This window comes from Emericellopsis cladophorae (genome assembly GCF_022114955.1).
Source record: "Emericellopsis cladophorae strain MUM 19.33 chromosome Unknown NODE_67_length_117147_cov_119_048886, whole genome shotgun sequence".
Taxonomy (NCBI): domain Eukaryota; kingdom Fungi; phylum Ascomycota; class Sordariomycetes; order Hypocreales; family Bionectriaceae; genus Emericellopsis; species Emericellopsis cladophorae.
The window spans coordinates 80927-100281 of record NW_026250992.1 but is presented as its reverse complement, the minus strand read 5'-3'; the positions used below and the strand labels follow the sequence as shown (position 1 = coordinate 100281).

The following is a 19355-nucleotide window of genomic DNA, read 5'->3' as shown; positions in this document are numbered from 1 at the left end:
TGCGTCGTAGCGGAGTGACGCGACTTGTTTACTTTTCCCCGCGATATCGGTTTGCGCCCACAACAAAACCATATCGACCCAACATCTTCTCCAGCCGCTGTCTTGCAAGGACGACTTCTGCGCTAATTAGACCCTGACGGCCGCAGAGCGGCCCGTGTTTGCGACCATGGTACGCGTCACAGACGAGGTTGCGCTCTCGCCCGAGCATCTTGCCCTCTACCACGTTTCAGATCCGCATCTTGGGCATCTCCCGATCCTCGTCTTCCACGGCCCTTCGACGACGGCAAACTACACGCTCAACAGCTCGCGCGTTCAAGTCCACGTCTTCACGCCAGCTGGATTCTCATCATTTCCTCGACTGACCATCTCGCCCAATTCAGCATCCTACAGCGTGGTCAACCACCTACCGCGAGAATTTCAGGGCGATGAGGTGTATCGCGGGCTGGCCTTTGGCCTATTCAAGTACTTTACAGAGCTGCCGGATGGGGTGAAAACATATTTGCGAAATCTGCACCCTACAAGAGCGCGCGGGCCGGAAAGTGGACCAGCTCTGTTCGGGGACCAACATGCCGCCAGTCTTGTCAGCTCCGTCACGAAATCAGAGAACACGGCCGAGGTTGTCGCCGCCCTAAACTCAGCACTGCAAGCGCAACATGTGAGCAACGTCGATCTGGACTTTGTCCTGCCACCAGGGGCGATAGTTCCATTGCAGCCAGCCGACCTGGAAGATGTACCAGACGACGAAGATGATATTCTGGACCCGACGTTGCGACAATGCGGCGGATACACACCTCTAGTCAAGGTCTTGGGCGAGCCAGTATTCTTACCCACGAGTCGCCTACGCCGAGCGCCCTCAAAGCCGACCGCACTGAATCGAAGTCGATCGTTCACCAAGGACCAGAGGGCCGAGCTGAGAATGAAGATTAGCGAGCTGGTTGACACTGAAGAGCGATACGTGCACAAGCTAGGCGATCTAGTGAGGACAGTTGCCAAAGATTTCAGGGACAGTGCGCAAAACAAGGATCCGGCCAGTCTGAGCCCGTCCGAGGAGGAACTGGAGCGCCTATTCCCCAGATCAGCAGATGCGATATTGCAGGTCAACTCGACATTCGTGATGGAGCTCAAGAAAATAATGGAGGCAACTGAGGAGGACCTCGAGACGACAGTGCACACAGGCGCAGCAACGTTGGGGCCGTCGGCCAGGGCGAAAGACCCGAGCGGTGCGCTGACTATGGCGAGACTGTTCTTGGAGTGGTTTCCCAAGTTTACAGAGTGCTATCAAGATTACATTCGAGCCAGCCAGCACTTCCCCCAACTGCTCAATTCTTTCCTGGATCAGCAGTCTAGCTTTCGACAAAGGGTGGCACAGAGGGGCGAGCAGGCGATACGATCACTGCTCATCGAGCCAGTTCAGCGCCTGCCGCGGTACAGCTTGCTCATTGACCAGATTGTAGGGTGCCTGCCGATGACACACCCTGCGCTTCAGCCCATGCTCAAAGCCAGAGATATCATTACCAATATCTGCTCCATGGACGAACCACTCCTGGACAAGCCCCATGTCGCCAGTCGACTTCGAAATATGGTTGAAGCATGGCCCATGGATCTTGAGCCGCAGGGTCGTCTCGTGGGATCGGCCGATTTCGTTGAGTTGGTGCCTCCTTTTCGGGGGATGGCGAATCAAGCAGAGAAGACGGGAATCTTCCTCCTGTTCTCAGACTGTATCGTTGTGTTGAAAAAGCTGGCCGGGTCCATGACGGGAAAAGACCTTATTCGAGAAGTTGACAAACCTTCAGCTGCTGGACTGCTGATATCCATGACTAATGCAGCTGGTGGGCCGGGCGAGTACGACTTTGTGTTCACTGGCTGGTATCACCTATCTGATGTCAAGTTCACCGAGTCGACGGACAACTCCTTCGTCTGGATGACGTCAACGGCCGATATGCACGGCGCGCACACCGGCGACCATCGCATTAGCAAAGCCCCAACTTCACGCTGCTTCGCTCTAAGCGACCAATATGGAGGAAAGGCCTCCAAGTGGCACGAAGACATTGTTAGAGCTCGCGTTGAGGCACGCTTTTCCGAAAAGGAGCGAGAGGGGCCCTGTTGGACATTGCGATCCACACGCATGCCAGATAGCAATCTTGGCTTACACGCTGCTGTGTTCCAGGAAGGTGCCGATCAGCTCATTGAGGGTAGAAAGGAGCCCGCCCCGATTCGCGTGGTGGTGGACCATGAGAAGGGTACTAAGGGTGCGCCCGTGGGGCATTACGGAGTCGAGGTGGTGGTGGATGTCAAGAGCAACGATCTCAGGAGAGTGACAATGTTCACCGCTGGACTCAACGGCAAACAGTACCAGGATGATGTCGCGCTAGAAGACTTCCTGCCGACGCTGTCGAGAAGGGTGATTCAGCTGCTGAGCTCGCAATTCAGCGTGTCAAATCCTCAGCTTACGGGGTCGCTAGTATCGTACTACTCCAAGATACTGCGCACCTTGCCCTTGACAGCAGCGACGACGACAACGCGCACTGAGAGGGCCAGGTCCTTCTTGGCCACCTCGCCTGTCAAGATTTTGTCAAGCTTTTGGGGCGGCGCTGGCACTGGTGGTGGTGGAGGTGGTGGCAACTCGGGCAATATCACCCCTGATACCTCATTTGACTCGAAGCACCAGCAAACGCCATCGTTACAACGGCACCACAGCCAACACCATTTCTTGGGCACTCTCAGCTCCATGCGGGGCAAAGATGACCGCATTGCGACGGAGGAGATTCGACCTCAAAACCCGCTTGTGCGCCTGGAGCAGACCTTTATAGGATACGTTGCAGGTTTGCAGGCGCGCAGGGGTGCTATCATTGGGCGGACATTGTTGAATCGAACCCTGACAGACGAGTTGGCGGTCAACGACCTCTACAACAAACTCATTGAGAACCCCTACGACCTTGACCTTCCGTCTGAGGCGAGCACCGAGGTCATCTTCTCGGCGTTTGAGAAGTTCCTCCACATTGCTTGGTCAGAGCAGATGGGGCCCGTCATGTCGATGCAGTCGTTGGACACGCTCCAAGACCGCGTCAATAAGCGAGTACCAGGTGATTTTGCGGACTTTGTCAATTACTTATTCGGCGATATGGCGCCACAGAATCGCCGAGCTTTCACATCGCTCATCAAGCTGTTGGCTGATCTTCTGGACGGATGTGGGAACGACAGTGATCGAGGAGCGCTGACGCTTGCGTTTGCTGAGTTGTTGGTGACTGATGGCACGGCGCCTAATTATATCAACCTACTAGACAGGTTAGTGGAGGATTGCGACCGCATCTTTGAGGAGCCGGGGCTGAACCACACCTTCAACCTCGGCAACGATGCCTATGCCTCTATTAATTCGGCCATCCGTGGCGGCAAGTCGTACACACCCTCGCTGACGTCCAACACCTCATCACTGCGGCGCAAATTTGGATTTGACACTTTGCTCCGGACCAACAGCAGCAAGGATGAAAAGCCATCCGTTTGGCGGACGCTGAGCAAACACCGAAACCCAGCTACGGGCGAGGCTCCGGCATTTCACAAGCCATCTCTGGGGCGTACGGGATCAGTTGATGATGACTCTTTGACGAAGAAGATGTTTCGACGACCAGGGTCCAGAGATCGACCACCTATCGCCGGCGCGTTCGATGATGGCTCGCGGCCGACGAGTTCCCACCGGATGGATTTCCCGTTGGACACCATTGGTGAGCCTGACAATGAAGCTTCCGAGCGCAAGACGTCCCGTCGAAAACGACGTAGTTCGTTGTCGGACCTCAAGGGTCTCATGGCTGCAGCTTCACTCGTTGATGACTCCGAACCTCTGCAAGCCCTGAACGTCATCGAAACCCCTAACAACGCGGGCCCCACGCCGTCGACGCCGTCTAGAATACCCGTCAGCCCAGGCCCGCAGGCTCTACTCCGCACTCCGCGTTATCAAAAGGAGAATGATCCTTTTGACTTTCAGACCAAACCCACTTCACCCGCGAGGCCTGCCATGTCGCCGGTGAAGCGGCCGCATGCTAAGACACTGTCCACTTCTAGCATTCCTACACTGAGACCCTCTCGCCTGGGTGACGCCCGCCCGCGTACATCAGGGGCTGACTCCCCGTCCAAATCGCCCACGCGCAGCGCCAAACTCAAGCTCCAGTCGCCTCAAAAACTTCGCGAGCGACTACACACGGAGAAGACCGCTGTCGAGGAGGTCGATGCTTCGTTGAAGAGCGAACTGTCCAAGATTGGCGAGGAGATGGCGCGAGTCAGCGCAGGGGCGGATTCGCCCGACATCCGACGACTTGCCGAGTCGATCAAGACACTCGAGGAACGAATACCCGTCGCCATACAGGGTATTTCCAACAAGCAGTCCGCCATTCAGCGCGACGTGGACTCGAATGTCAAATCGGCCGAGTCGAAGATCAGGGCAATCGACCAACTGTACAAGGAATCCGTGGCGGAGAATGAGTTACTCTATGAGAAGTTCAATGGCGAGCTGGGCAAGATTGTCAGGGCTCTCAAGGGCAAGGGGAAGGAAGACAAGGAGGCGCTCGTGGAGAAGCTGCGAGAGCAAGGCGAGGAAATGGCACGCATGAAGAAGGATCATGCCCGGCTAAAGCGGGAGATTGTCAGCCTCAAGGCGGCGTTGAAGGGGACGGAGTAGACCTCTGCCCTGGGTGGAAGGATGGTAAGGCCAGGTGTTGTGTGGCTTGTATGTTGGATGTGAGGGATGTTATGATAATGACGTTATGACGGTGTACGTTTACTAGTGTCTATTTGCTCGACCCAGCATTCGAAGAAGATAGGACCGGCATGGACGGCGCGTATTGGTGTTGTCACTGCTCTTTGTGCTTGTACCGGCTCTTTGCCTTTGTGCTTCTGCACAGGGATCCATGGCTGGGGATGCTTGACAGACATGTTAGCAAGAACCGGCTAGGACTCACCATGAAGATGACTCGGGAACATACCCCTATTGGCGCCGGAGCGTCATCTCTGAGTTCCAAGGCGAGGGTGAATGTGCTTCCCTTGGGCGGAGGCGGTAGCTTCTCTGCCTTGAGGGCTATCCTCTGCAAGGCACCGCGGTACGTCTCGTTAATATCCACCATGGGCACCTCCTCTTCTTCCAGTTCCTCGCCATCAGCGGCAGCGCCAGCGCCAGCGGCGGCGGCGGGGTCAAATTCCTCGCCCCAGTCATGGGGGAGATGACTCACGTCAAAGACCCATTTCTCCTGGACGTCTAGAGTCTCACCGGCGTGGATGGAGAAGACCACCTTGGCGAGGGTGCCCGCGCGCAGATGCGGGACAAGAGAGGACACGGCGGCGTTGACCCAGGCGCAGACGGCGGGGTGGCGGGACTGATAAACGGAGAGGTTGAGGGCGCGCACGAGGATGAAGGTCGTGGAGGGGTAGAGGTTGCGGTGGTGGAGGAGGGTGTGGATGGTGAGGGTGAGGAAGGATGTGAAGGAGGAGAGAATGGTAGTTGCCGCGTGGGTGGAGAGGATGTTTTCTTCGGCGGCGGACGGGGAATCGAATATGCTGTCGTCTGGCTCTTGAAAAGCCACACCTTTTGTGGGCGGGGGATCCATTTTGGTACCTTACCTTGTGTTGTTCCGATTCTGAAGCTGGACGTGATGGACAGTGGAGGACGGAGATGACGTGCCTTGCGCGTCGTGGGCGCGGAATCACGTGATGTGTTAGAAGCTGTGTGCATTTCCCTGCATCATTTCTCCCTATAGCCATCTGTTTCCTACACAGTCTGCGCTATGGGTGTCATGATAATCTCGTCTACTTTCCCTTCGGTCGATACCGTCTCGTTGCTCTGCGCGCGAACCTTTCGCAGCGCCATGAAACCACCCTTTACACTGTTGGTCTCGTACCCCTTAGCGCGCAGCACCGAGGAGGCGACGCGCGAGGCGTCGCCGTCGTAGCATACCACGAGGATCTGCTTGTCATCCATCGCGGACAGCAGAGTCTCTGGCGGCGCTGCGAAGTAAGTCTCGAGACGGGTCCACAACGTGGCGAGTGTGGACGGGTCGGAGAAGGGGCAGGGCGTGAACTCGTTCGCAAAGGGGACGTTGATGCTCCCAGGCAGATGGAAGTCCTGGAAATCCAGCTCCTGCCGAATGTCAATGGTCACAATGTTGCTTTTGGGCGTGATTCGGGACGTGATCGGTAGGCTGAGGGTGGGGTTGACGTCGAAGGACGCGTGAATGGCGTCCAGGGGCGGCAACTCCCATCGGTCGTCGTAGCGATACAGATCGACTTTGGCGAGTTCCTTCATGTTGTTAGCACATTGAATCTACAGGCACAAGTCTCGAGAGATCGGGTGCCGATGGATGAGGCGGGCTGGTCTCAACTTACTTCATTGTGAATCTGCGGGAAGTGCTCCGCTCCCAATTTGTCAAAGTACTCGCCAATGTACTGGTACGGCAAATCGCAGCATAGAAACACGCAATGCACCTCGCCGTTCTCGCCTCGGAGCTGATCGAGAGTCTCCTCTGCCTTGCGCTTGTCCAGAAACTGGAAGAGGCCTTGGAGATTAAACCCTGAGCTCGGGCCGCAGATGAGGCCCTGGCGGCACAGCGATAGGGACAGTGAGTAGGATTCGTGGGAGCCGACGTGTTCGATGTGATCGATAGACGATGACCAAGGGAAGAGGACCGGCGCGAGGAGAGCATGCGAGCGAGGGCCGGGGACGCGGTCTCCCGGCGCAGTGCACACGCTGGCTTCCATGTCAGTACATTCCTCGAGATGCTATACGACTTGTCTGCGCGCAGCTCACTCACCCTATGCGGTAGACAGAAGGCTTGCTGTCTTTGAAGTATGTCCCGAGCCCTGTCATTGTGCCCGACGTGCCCATGCCAGCGCAGAGAAGAGTTATCTCAGGGAGCTGACGGAGGATCTGCGGTCCTGTCCAACGGACATGTGACTTCCAGTTCTGCGATGGCAGTCAGCGCAAGAAACACAGTGAGGGAAATGGCGTCAGAGAGGGGGAACTCACATTGTCGTTCTCGTACTGATTTGGGTTGATCACTTTATCCGACTGCTTGGCCATGCGTTCCGCTGCCTTGATACCGCCCCGCTCATCATCCGGCTCGGGCTGGCTTGGTCCTCCAAAGAGTGTACTATTCCTGTCAGCGTTTTTATCGTGCTGGCCGAACTGTGTTCATCACTCACATGTCGAGGCCGAAGAACTGCATGAGCCGCAGCTTCGCTGAGCTCGTCTTGTTGCTGAGGAACGCCCGTACATCAGGCAGGCCGTAGAAGACGCGTGCCACGAGGGACATTGATATCACCGTCGAACCGGAAGAGTATTCGATGATCGTCTCAGTCATACCAGGTTTCACGCTCTTCTCGAGGAGATTCAAAGCTGCGTCTTGTCAGTGTCGTTTCTCGATGTCAGAGCAGTGGGCGCCGTGCCTGGCATAGACTTGACGTTGTTGGCGGGATGAGTGCTCATCATTTTGGCGTAGATCCTGACGCCATCTTCCTTGTATGGGTTGAGAACTGCTGGGATCTCAACCAAGGGCAGAGGCGGAGACGAGTCCGGGTCAAAGTAGCGCTGCACCGAGTCGCCGCCCTTATAGACGTTGAGAGGGTTCTCCATCATGCGTAGAGCTCAGGGGTGGACTGTAAGACAATGGTAAGAATACTCCTTTAAAGGTCAAGAGGGTGACATCTGGAGAATTCGGGGACCTTGGGCTACTTGTACTGCTGAGATACTGGTGTGGTACACCACACGGGCAGCCTACAGCATGAGTTCGTTCTCTCGCAGAGAATCACACGCGTCTACAGCATCTATTCACCACTCGCGCTGCGGTCGGGTGGCGTTGCATCCCACCTACATAGTTCTCCCCCTCTAAGATTGCACAGTCCTCTTCGAGACGTCACATTGTCTGCATGCGTACACCCTGAGAAACATCAAACTAGTTGCCTAAAGAGGCATGTCACGGAGGTGATCATGCCGCTGACCCCATGCCTGCCGCTTCCAGAACGCCTTTGGACAGGCTTGACAGACGGCATTGACACACCTGAAGGATCCTTCGGTTCAGCTCGGCTCTTAGAAAGAGGGGACCTGCATTCAAATACTCATCGACGAGAACCACAGGAGATCAACAAGGTAGTAGCTCCAGTCGACGGCAGTCTATCCCGCGCCCCTCGAACATGCTATCATCATCATCTTGACCCTTAGCCCCTTGCGACGATTCCCCAATGACGAAGATTGTCATTACGTCGACTTTTCCTTGAGCGCATGCAGTGCGAAGTTGCCACTAGTTTGGCAGTCAAGTATTGAGAGTGTCAGTCTCAAAGGCGGTCATATGAGTGGATTTGAGCTGATTTGGGCACATCAAGGTGTGATCGGCATATGCCCCCTGCCGCCCCTGCGTCGATCCCGGACCGTAACGCCAGCCATTGGGGGCCACGGGTCGGCAGAAAGGTCCCTCCTCAACTGGAGAGGAGAAGCGGCCCGGAGCTTGAGGAGAAAGAACTTAGCATATGGGTCCCTTGCGTAGTCCGTTTGAGAAGACGTGTGCTTAAAGCTTATTTTGGTCCCACCAAGGGTCTGATCTTGGGCTTATTTGAACTACATGTCAGCCTCGGTATTGAGCTCCCGAACCCATGTTCAAAATTGTAGCACTTTCTCTCTTTTCTCAGTTTTTTCTCTTTCTTCTCTCTCTCTTTATTGGTCGCAGAGTTGCCTTTCAATGGCCGAAAATCCAAACGCTGCGGCTGTGGAGCCAGAGGTCTCCTCGAGCACTCAACCATCCACACCCTCAGACAACGCTGAGCCTGAGCACAAACATGAGTTCAACGAGCAGACAAACTATGTGCCCGTCAAAACAATCATCACGGTACCCTCTCTCGCTGGCTACATGATTCGGTAACACGGCTGACGCGGGCATGCACAGATCTTTCTCGCATGCGCCAGTGTCGACCTGTTGGCCCTGATTGACCAGACAACCTTGGCGACCAGTTTGTACATCATTGGCGACTCGCTGGGTGCCACGGCTCAAGTCTCTTGGATTGCCAGTGGCTATTTCATGTTGGTGTCCCGACAGAGTCCTCTTCACCTCGGGTCTCACTGACGAAATCAGTACTTCGACGGTGGGTCAATTGCTGTACGGCAGATTGTCAGACATCTGGTCGCGAAAGGTCATCCTCCTGTCCGGGCTGGCCATCTTCTTTCTAGGCTCACTGGCCAGTTCGCTGGCCCAGAGTGTCTTGCAATTGACCATTTTCCGTGCGTTCACGGGTGTAGGCGGCGGCGGCCTCATGACGGTTGCGCAGTTGATCGTCAGTGATGTAGTACCCTTGCGAGAGCGAGGAAAGTATCAAGGCATCCTGGTGAGCCTTTCCCTTTCAGCCTTGGCAAGGACCTTTCTGCTGACTGGAAACAGGGCGCTGTTGTTGCACTCGCAAACGGTATCGGCCCAGTCATCGGAGGCGCAATCTCTTCTCAGGGACCAGAGTCATGGCGATGGATCTTCAGGATAAACATGCCCCTCACACTAGTGACGACAGGTGCCGTGATCTTCTTCATGCCCCTGAAAAAGGTCGACGGCGACTCGAAGATGTACAGCTATGGCCACTGCAAGAGGTGTACCGATAATGCTGACAAAATGGCAGGAAGCTCAAAGCTGTGGACTTTATTGGCATTTTTCTAGCCTTGGCGGGCACCATCGTTCTCATGCTTGGTCTGACCTGGGGAGGGGGTGAACACCCCTGGAACTCTGCGTCTGTTATTGCGACCCTTGTCGTGGGACTGGCCGTCTGTGTTGGGTTCGTCCTGTGGCAGTGGAAGGGTCCAAGATACCCCCTCGTACCTTGTAAGTTGCCCTTTTTCGACCTCGAGAAGCAACCATGTTGACAATGGCAGTGCGTATTTTCAAGTCCAAGATCGTCAACGGCGCATGCATCACAATGGCCATCAATGGATGGAATTTCGTCATGCAGGTCTACTACATCCCCTCCTTCTACCAGCTCGTGTATGGGTACTCTCCAACGCGAGCTGGCGCCATGCTTCTACCCATCACTTTGGTCCAGACACTGAGCAGCACATTGTCAGGCCTGATAGTGCACTGGGTCGGTCGCTACAGAGAATGTATCTTGTTCGGCTGGGTGTGCTGGGCTGCGGGCTTGGGTCTAATGTCAACACTCGATGAAGGAACAGGTGTAGGGAAGCAGATCGGGTATGGGATCCTGATTGGTGTCGGCGTGGGCAACACCCTGCAGCCAGCGTTGATAGCTGTGCAGGCTGGGGTTGAACGGAGGGACATGGCGGTTGTGACTTCGTTTCGCAAGTGAGTCTCCTGGACTCCAAAAACAAGACCGACTGACAGATACATGAAGCTTTGTGCGAAACCTGGGATCGACTCTTGGCTTGGCCATCTGCGGGACAATCATGTACGTTCTTTCTGGCCCTGCAATCAACTCGGACGACTAGTGACCAACGTTTGTAGCAACAATGTGCTCGCTTCGTCGCTCTCTGCACTCAACATTTCGCGCGACGAAGTCGAGATTCTCCTCAGTAATCCCCAGTCTCATTTACAAGACTTGCCCGACAACGAGGCTGGTCGGGTTAGAGACATTATCACGCCAGCCTATCGACGTGGTTTTCGCATCATCTTCGTCGTGGGAGCTGGGCTGTGCGCGCTGGCCTTTGTCGTGGCATGGTTCATGATGCCTCAGGTCGAGCTTTCTCGTCCAGATGACGCCAAGTTGAAGGAGGAAGGCAGGCGGGATCAGAAAACGGCCAAGAAGAGCCAGGCCTGATACGTTCCCGACTAGATGGGAATGGATATAGATGGACAAGTTCGCGTTGCGTTGTCTAAAATATAGCTGGGCAGACAAACTCGGTGTCTTAAAATACGGATCAACGTGATTGCCCATCAAAGTCCAACTTGCCCTTTTAAGGCGGGGAGAGCTACCCCGCAAAGCACGGGCCCTTGTTAGCTCCTGCGGAAGGCGCCACCCCGTTGATGACGCCACCCACAACGCCTGCCTGGACCCCGAATTAAACCTTTTCGTCACGATCTCCAGCTAAACTCCAACTTTCTACAGCATCCTAAAGTCATCCCACTGTCACAACCATACCAGCTGCACCCGCCCAAACATCTCCCTCCGCACTCAAAAACATCGACCACATCAGCAAGATGTCGCGTCTGAGCAGAGAGAGTATCTTGCAAGGCATGGCCGATGCTTTGCCCACCCACGGTAAAGATGACGAGTCCTCAGACTTGGCAAGCTCATACGAAGCCATTGCTCTGCTCGTCCATGCGTATCTCGCCGCCATCGGCTTCAGACTCCAAGGGTTCGATGAAGATAAGAAGATCCGTATGATATCTTCCCTCCGTTATTACAGATCTTTTCTAACTAACCCCGTACAGCGGAAACAGAATCGCTCGCGCCCCGTATCCCCCTTTCATGGAACAACGGCTTTGGCTCGCTCGGCTTCGTCTACCAACATAAGCAGTCGGCCATGAGCTTCGCCTTTCGCATCGATCGCATGGGCGGCAAGGTCGAGGTGCGCGGTCTTGCTGTAGGCGACGACAGTATCCATCGCTTCGAAAAGACAGTCCGCGACGTGGTCACATCAAGTGCCCTGCCTGTACGGATAACACTCAACGAAAATGGTGAAGAAGATAGGAGCGACCTGGTAGACAAGCTGAGTAAGGTATTCACATCGGAAGAAGCTGTCAACTGTGAGTCCCTTCCACCGCTGCCACCACCTAGCTGCAAGTACTCACGCAATATCCAGCCATCCTCCACGACCTCAAGGTCAACATCGTGCAGAAACTCATCCCCAAGCTCCAATCAGAAGGCTACATCGAGGAAGCTGAGACCGAAGCCAACGCCAACGCCGAACGACGCAACATGCAAGACTACCCCGGCCGAGCAGGACGCCCATCGCAACCCCACAATCCGACACGGCCCTTCCCAGGGTTCAATCCAGAGCCCGACCTCGCACGTCCCCGTGCGCCGCAGGGTGACATGCCGATGCCGGGTTTTGATGATGAGCATGAAATATTGCGCGACCCCCGTGCCGCTGGTTTCCCTGGCCGCGCACCGTATAATATTGGGCATGATGACCTGAACCCACCTGGCCTAGGTCCGCACGATCCTCTCCGTCCCTCGTTCGGCGGTGGTGGCTTCGGTGGATTGCCTCGGCCAGGAGGTGGCGCTGGCATGCATCCTACCTTTGACGACCCCTTATTCACAGGCCAGGGCAGTGCTTATACAGGAGGGCCCGGTCAAGGCTATGACCACCAAGCACCGCCAGGCGCGCGGTGGGATCCTCTAGGTCCCGGCGGCAGTCCTAGATTCCCAGGCCCGGGTCGGGGACAAGGCGGGAACTTTGGGGGCTTTGGGCCCGGTGGTGGTGATATCATCTAGGGCAGAGATGATCTTGTATGATATGAAGCCTTGGAACGTGGGACCAGAACGACTGTACGAACTGATGAGACGATGTTTATGACACAGGACGTGGGCATCCAATGATGAGCACGCGGGGAAAGCTACGATAGTTCGTCCTTCTGGGGCATAATGATAGTAATACTGAGCCTCCAGCTAATGCTAACCATGATATCATCGCAACCCCCATGAGCATGAGCATTTCCCCCTCTCATCCTGACCCTTGAGCCTTGCTTAGTCCATTATCCATATCCTCATAAAAAGCTTTGGTCGCGTGATATGGGCCACGCATGTCACGTTCTCGCCCAATTACTGCACCTGGCTGTTGACCACATCGTGGATTTTCTTTTGCTCCTCCACGTTGAGGTATACATATACGTCGTTAAAGTTGGCGAGGTTCTCCGTGCCGCATCGCATAAAGAACTCTGTCAAATATTTGTTCGTTTCGTTGTCGGGGTAGCGACGGCCAGGGCCGTCCAGGATGGACATGAGATCGGCCTTTGTTGTGCCGAGCCCGAGATCCAGCGCGTCATCGTCGTCCTCCCAGCCCTCGTCGTCAGAGTCCGAGTCCAGCTCACCGCCGACGGCGGCCGAGGCAATGTCGGCGGCAGACTTGTGACCCGACGCGAGCATCAGCTCCTCAATGAGCAGCTTAATAATTTTCACCTGCGCTGGTACTTGCGTCCATTGGTCTGGGTCTGGGGGCGTTTGAGCAAGTATTTTCTTAAGGGGAAAGTCGGGGTCTTTCGGCTTACTCTGTTTCGATCGCGAGCGTGTCTTAATTCGCGTGTCGTTGCTGACAACAAGATCACCCTTGACCTGAATCTGTGCCAGGCGAGGGTCGTTCAGCGTGAAAAGCTTGGAGAGGGCGATGACGCTACACATAAATTAGCACGGATTCAAGCAGGCAGTACCTCAAGTAGACTCACTTTTGGCGGATCTCATCGAACCCGGCAAAGTTGACCGAGTTCTCGAGCCACTTTGGAATGACAACTTGCAATCCATTCCGGCTATTGATCTGGACTGAATCCAGGAAGTCCACGACCTCCTTGGGAGTGTTCAGGGAAAGACGGGCAAACACCAAGATGAGCGACTGGATGAGTTGCGCCGCCTGTGCGGTCGCGAGACGGCTGGCAACAGCCTGCAGGAGCTGTGGTAGAAATGGGCCGAGACGGTCGTGTCCGGCCTTCTCGACTAGCTCAGCGGCCAACCCGCCGACCTCCGTGGCGGAGTTATCTTCGATCGTAGGTCCGAGCAGACGGTCAATAACGTGCAGGCAAACCTCGAGGCCCGATCGCCCACTCTCATCGGCAAACTCGAATACTTGCTGGTGGTCGTGCTGCAGGACCCATTTCGCGCTTTCAGCCGCCGGCCGCAGCACGTCTCCCTCGTTCGACTCCATCAGCACCTGGGTGAGCTTGGGGAACACGGCGGAGACAAAGCCGGGAGGCAGAGGCTCGCAGGCATGCTGCGTCAGAACCTCCAGCAGCTCGACGGCGACGGTGACGAGAGGGCTATCGTCCGTGATCCTAGACACATCGAAAGCACCCATCAGCGTGGGCAAGACCTTGCTGCACAGCGCGGCGTAGGCCTCGGCTCCTGACAGACTTCGCACAATCTCCTCCAAGGCTTCCGAGATCATCATAGTAACCTGGAAGTTGCTGGCACCGGTCCTGGCCAGGAGGAAAAGCAAGTCGATCGAGGGTACATCGCTGGACAGAGCGACGCGGCAGTCCAGACGGGTGGCGGCACGAAGCGCCTCGCTGAGCGTGACGAGGAGCTCGTCTGCCGACTCCATCTCCTCGGGATCCTTGCCGCTCATGTACTGCTCTATGGCCTTGATGATGGGGATCTGCTTGTCGACTGTGACCTTTTCAGCATTAATCAAACCCTCGACTGCCTTGATGCAGGAGACCTGAACAACCTCGGCCTCCTCTTGCACAATGGAGGCGATGGTGCGATCCAGCAACACATCCGGCAGCTCGATGGCGCGGCACAGCATCCCAGCGACAAGATAGCCTCTGGCACGGAGAAGAGGTTCCTCGTGACGGTCAATGGCAAAGTCGACTAGTTCAAGGTACGAAGCGGAGATCGGAGCTGGGAGACCCTTTTCAAGGTCTTGTCGGTCACTCTCCAGCATGACGAAGAGGAACAGTGCAGATTCCTGGTTCCTCCACGAAGAAGCTGATCCGTCGCCGGGGAATAGAGTCTTGGTGAAGGCGAAAAGGGCCTCCACAGTCTTTTGGTCGAACCACTCACCCATCTTGATGAGCAGATCACTGGCCGCGACGCGGGCGGTGTAATTTGCCGAGACCGACGTCTCCTCCGCCAAGAAAAGCGAGCAGTCAATGTCCCAGAGCTCCTCCTCTTCGCGCGATATCCTCGCGTACGAGACCAGCATGCGCACAATCTCGATCATCCACGGCACGTCCGCGCCAGAGGCATGCGCCTTGAGCTGCACATCGAGTTCGGCTCGGACAGGCTCGGCTCGGAAGCACTGGTTCAGAAAGTCGAGCTCTTCCAGAATGAGGAAGTCGAGGGTGTACGGCAGCTGGTCGGCATTTTCCAGGCGGCCCTGGGCGTCGTTGTCAATGTACAGCAGCGAGTGAGCGTCCTGAAGCAGATTCAATTCCTCCCACACGGCTGAGAACAGGGCAGTACTCTGTGGAAGCAGCAGAGACGGGAAGACGCGGCGGATCCTAATAAGGGTCTTGGCCACCTGCAGCTTCAGGGTGATGAGATCGTTCCACGCCTCGGGTTGCTGGCCACCGCTGAGATCCGCCTCTGGTAGCCGCGTCTTGAGCACGGTGATGAAGAATGGGTTCCACTGCTTCAGAAGCTCCTCTGCAAATGCCTTGACTTCCTTGCCGTGTTCGTCCTTGATCATATCCATCATTTCGAAGCAGGAGCGGAAGATGGAGATGGCGAGCGCGCGTAGGGCCGGTCGTCGATTCTCGTTGAGGGCGGTTTCGGTCAGCGTCTGGGCAATGTCGCGGGCCATGGAGAAAAACTGGTCCTCGCTAAGATTCTCCTCAATGAGGTCGCCGAGAACTCGTAGGGCGCCGTAGAGCTGCGTGTCGGAGCCGGCAGGGATGACGGCGAGCGTCTTCTGGAGGAGGTCTGGCCAATGTTCGGGGAAGTCATTCATGGCAATTTTGCCAACGGCGTAGCTAGCAGCGATCTTGATCCTCCGATCCTCGTCGCCAATGATGGCGAGCTTGAGCAGACTTTCCCGCAGCTGAATCCGGGCCTCGGGCTGGATGGGAACTTGAGGCGCCTCATTGTCGGGGTCTGGGGCCCAGTTCTCCTCGATGAACAGACGCAGGGTAGAAAGGGCGGACTGGCGGACCTTGGTGTCAACCGAAGCGTGCGAGGCGATGTTGGCGAGAGCCTGCGGGAAGGCGGGATTGAGGTTGTTGCGCTTCAGCTCGAGCTCAGCAGCCTTGCGGATGCCGGCATCCGCTTGCTGCGTGTTGGACAAGATCTGGATGAGCTCGTCCTCCATAGTGGGCGGAAGTGATCGCAGTGTTTACTTTGAGCCACGAGCGTGGAGGAGGGTACATGGAAGCACAGCGCGAAAATTCCCAGGCGCGTCTGCAAGCTTCAAGAAGGAAGGACTGGAGCTGGCGAGTGAGGAAGGGTGGAGGGAGGAGGGAGGGGCACAAAAGTGGCGCTGACCGCTACTAGCATATGGCTGTGCGCCGGGCGACCGCCCTTGCTGGACGTAGCCTACCCTAGTCCAGCAATCCATCACTACAGCTGAAGATTTTTTGAGGTCAAATGTGCTCTTTTGATGTGTGATATGTAGAGGTGAAAATTGCGAAGATGATGAAATTCCAACGATGAAAGACTGTTCATGCTGCATTGCATGATTCAACGTCAATTTCTACAGCGAGCCACAAACTGCTGGCCACTTGCATCTGTGCGACTGCGTTTAAGGAAAAGTGTGAGACCCTGAGGTTATCTCCACTTTGCCCACTGGCTCAGAATGCCGCTGCTCAGGAACGCGCCTCTTCTCATCGTTACTACAGCCAGAACACTGGCATATATTTCACAAGGACTCGTTATCGAGGAGCAAAGGAGGGTTCAACATAGTTGATGAACCCTCGTGGAATCCAATTGTAGCAAACTGCCATTAACACCCAAAGTTTAGTGCCACGACAGGAGCCAGCTTTATCAAAGTCCAGCCACTGCGCGGCCTCCACGACGATGTTGGGGAGATTGTAGATCATATACCGGCAGTGTTGACTCGATGTGATCGAGTAATTCCTTATTCCCCGCGTCTGCCTGGCAAGGGTCGCGATCCGCAATCACGGCAGCTATCAAGATAAGACAGGCCCGGCTCGTATTGCCATTGGCTCCCCCAGAGCCAGACCAAGGCTTATCACACCAGGAGCAGCAGAACTTCTACGTTTTTTGCAGGGCCATGTGGGGGACATGCGTATCACGAGTTGCAGTTGGCGATAGTGAATTGATTTGATAAAGATTCCCTCACTTTCAACCTGGTCGTTGAAGATGTATTTCAGCAAGGCGTGCCCCCTCCTCATCTAGTCGTTGGTTGTGCTCACTTGGACCACAACGTCAGGCGATCTATGATCCGAGTGTATTCGGCGCAATTCCTCCGGCTCTTCTCCCTCATCGGTGGAAGCTTCTACGGACGTTATTGGGCGCTACTCCACCGTCGTCTGTCAGCCTTTGCGTGGTGCTGCAGGCATCTTGGCAGAAGCACACGTCATTGCTACGACGCTGCTGAGACTGGAAGCTGAGGGATCGCAAAGATATTCACTATATCATTTGGCGATCCAGAAAGTTTCTGGAACAGCAACACAAACCTCTTTTTCCCTTTTTCCCGTCGGTTATTGCGCTGCCCGTGTCTTGTCCGAGTTTCTTTCTTTCTGCTCGGGACTCTCCGTCCCCCCGCAAAGTCGAACGAACACACTCTCGTGGAATTACCGCATTCGGCAATTGACCACTTACACGCAGCCTCAAGAAGTCCTTTGTACCGCCCCCCGCGTAACACGACGTCAAGTCACAACAACCGGACACAATGTCGGGTGCCGCATATGCCAGCGGCTCGCGGGTCAAGCACCTGGTCAGCAAAATTGCTGTCGAGTCCGAGACTGGCCTGACCAGCACACAGCTTATGGTAAATCAACACTCTTGGCATGCACACGTGCCCAGCGAGCGGACTGCTGACACATGTACGTGTAGCTGACGAACCATGATCTGAAACCTGTCGAAGCCGCACGCAGGCAATGGCGGTGGAAGAACTACATTTTCTTCTGGATTGCTGACTCGTACAACCTCAACACCTGGATGATCTCTTCTTCCATGATCGTGAATGGTTTGAGTTGGTGGCAGAGTTGGCTCTGTGTGTGGGCTGGATACACCATTGCCGCTGCCTTTGTGGTAATCAATGCAAGGATTGGGGCCCAGTAAGTGCCAGACACGAAGAGGACGGACAATGTTCCCTAACAGTTGCAGCTATGCGATATCCCTCCCTGTCGCAGCTCGATCATCGTTTGGGATCTGGGGCAGCCTCTGGCCCGTCTTCAACAGAGCTGCCATGGCATGCATCTGGTACGGCGTACAAAGTTGGATCGGCGGACGATGCGTCTATGTGATGATCCACGCCATCTGGAAGTCCTGGAACCGCGATATCCCCAGTCCCGCCTTCACCTCGACGACGACGGCCGACTGGGTGTCCTTCTTCATCTTCTGGCTCCTCTCGCTGCCGGCGATTTGGCCTCCTGTCCACAAGATCCGCCACCTGTTCACTGCCAAATCCATCGTCGTGCCACCCGCTGGTCTCGCGTTCCTCATCTGGGCGATTGTCAAAGCCGGGGGCATCGGCCCCGTGGTCAGACGCAGCAACTCAATATACGGCAGCGATCTGGCATGGGAGGTAATCCTCGGCATCATGAGCTCCGTCGCTAACTTCGCGGCCTTGATTGTCAACGCGCCTGATTTCGCCCGTTTCGCAAGGACCCCCAAGGATGCCAAGTGGAGTCAGCTCTTCTCCATCCCCGTATCCTTTGCCATCACCTCGCTCATCGGCATCCTCGTCTCGTCCGCCGCCGAGGTCATCTACAACGAGATCATCTGGGACCCTCTGGAAATTCTGGAGAAGTTCATCGAAGACGGCGGCTCAGGCGAGCGCTTTGGTGTCTTCGTCATCGCGCTGGCCTTTGCGCTGGCGCAGCTGGGCACCAACATTGCCGCCAACTCGGTCTCGGCTGGCACTGATATGACAGCCCTCTTGCCTCGATTCATCAATATCCGCCGCGGAGGCTACATCTGCGCGGCCGTTGGTCTCATCATGATGCCATGGCATCTGCTGGAAACCAGCAATCAGTTCACGACCTACCTGAGCGCTTACTCTGTCTTCCTCTCATCTGTCGCCGGTGTTCTCGTCTCGGACTACTATGTTGTCCGCAAGGGGTACATCGAGATCAAGGAGCTGTACGATGGCCGCAAGCTGGGCCCGTATTACTTCACCTATGGCATCAACCCACGCGCCTACGCCGCGTACATTGCTGGCATCCTCATCAACGTTGTCGGGTTTGCCGGCGCCGTTGGCAACGACGTCCCTCCTGTCGCGAGGTATATTTACAACGTCAATTTTTTCGGCGGCTTCATCGTCTCGTTCGTGGTGTACTGGGCTCTATGCAAGGTCTTCCCTGTCCCGGCCACGAGCAAGACGTGGATGGAGGTCTCGCAGGCTGAACTAGAGGACGTGAGGGTTGCGTACAATTCGTCGGATGACCACTTGGACCCGGAGAGGGCCGATGTGTCATCCAATCCAGATGGAAAGCCTGTGTTCTGAGCAACGAAGTTTAGAATTAGTGTTTTGAATATTGAACATTGACCCTACAAAACATCAAGGGAATGATTGTGCCAGCCGTGACAAGTTGGTGTAGTCACAGCCCTCTTAGCTC

At 55.7% G+C, this 19355-nt stretch overlaps 8 protein-coding genes across 8 annotated transcripts; 4 read left to right on the top strand and 4 right to left on the bottom strand.

Annotated features, from left to right (window-relative positions):
• Positions 1-166: 166 nt before the first annotated feature.
• Positions 167-4669, top strand: J7T54_000391 (Rho guanine nucleotide exchange factor-like protein; the record flags this gene model as incomplete). Its single annotated transcript, XM_051509701.1, has 1 exon — positions 167-4669. The coding sequence occupies one exon, from the start codon at positions 167-169 to the stop codon at positions 4667-4669; it is 4503 nt and encodes a 1500-aa protein (XP_051359351.1).
• An 83-nt stretch (positions 4670-4752) lies between these two features.
• Positions 4753-5591, bottom strand: J7T54_000390 (uncharacterized protein; the record flags this gene model as incomplete). Its single annotated transcript, XM_051509700.1, has 2 exons — positions 4753-4911; positions 4974-5591. 2 exons carry the CDS (start codon positions 5589-5591, stop codon positions 4753-4755), a joined length of 777 nt encoding a protein of 258 aa, XP_051359350.1.
• Positions 5592-5752: 161 nt separating this feature from the next.
• On the bottom strand, positions 5753-7292 carry J7T54_000389 (putative siderophore biosynthesis protein-like protein; the record flags this gene model as incomplete). The annotated part of the gene is made up of 5 exons (XM_051509699.1): positions 5753-6280; positions 6367-6727; positions 6792-6943; positions 7007-7130; positions 7183-7292. The coding sequence occupies 5 exons, from the start codon at positions 7290-7292 to the stop codon at positions 5753-5755; spliced, it is 1275 nt and encodes a 424-aa protein (XP_051359349.1).
• Positions 7293-7369: 77 nt separating this feature from the next.
• On the bottom strand, positions 7370-7615 carry J7T54_000388 (uncharacterized protein; the record flags this gene model as incomplete). The annotated part of the gene is made up of 1 exon (XM_051509698.1): positions 7370-7615. The coding sequence occupies one exon, from the start codon at positions 7613-7615 to the stop codon at positions 7370-7372; it is 246 nt and encodes an 81-aa protein (XP_051359348.1).
• A 1096-nt stretch (positions 7616-8711) lies between these two features.
• On the top strand, positions 8712-10779 carry J7T54_000387 (putative transporter-like protein; the record flags this gene model as incomplete). Its single annotated transcript, XM_051509697.1, has 8 exons — positions 8712-8858; positions 8916-9049; positions 9102-9300; positions 9405-9580; positions 9634-9833; positions 9884-10307; positions 10357-10410; positions 10467-10779. The coding sequence occupies 8 exons, from the start codon at positions 8712-8714 to the stop codon at positions 10777-10779; spliced, it is 1647 nt and encodes a 548-aa protein (XP_051359347.1).
• Positions 10780-11159: 380 nt separating this feature from the next.
• J7T54_000386 (uncharacterized protein) lies at positions 11160-12399 on the top strand (the record flags this gene model as incomplete). Its single annotated transcript, XM_051509696.1, has 3 exons — positions 11160-11340; positions 11394-11708; positions 11765-12399. The coding sequence occupies 3 exons, from the start codon at positions 11160-11162 to the stop codon at positions 12397-12399; spliced, it is 1131 nt and encodes a 376-aa protein (XP_051359346.1).
• Positions 12400-12726: 327 nt separating this feature from the next.
• Positions 12727-15922, bottom strand: J7T54_000385 (importin-9; the record flags this gene model as incomplete). Its single annotated transcript, XM_051509695.1, has 3 exons — positions 12727-13115; positions 13173-13294; positions 13347-15922. 3 exons carry the CDS (start codon positions 15920-15922, stop codon positions 12727-12729), a joined length of 3087 nt encoding a protein of 1028 aa, XP_051359345.1.
• A 1542-nt stretch (positions 15923-17464) lies between these two features.
• Positions 17465-19243, top strand: J7T54_000384 (putative permease C29B12.14c-like protein; the record flags this gene model as incomplete). The annotated part of the gene is made up of 3 exons (XM_051509694.1): positions 17465-17563; positions 17629-17852; positions 17902-19243. 3 exons carry the CDS (start codon positions 17465-17467, stop codon positions 19241-19243), a joined length of 1665 nt encoding a protein of 554 aa, XP_051359344.1.
• Positions 19244-19355: the final 112 nt, after the last annotated feature.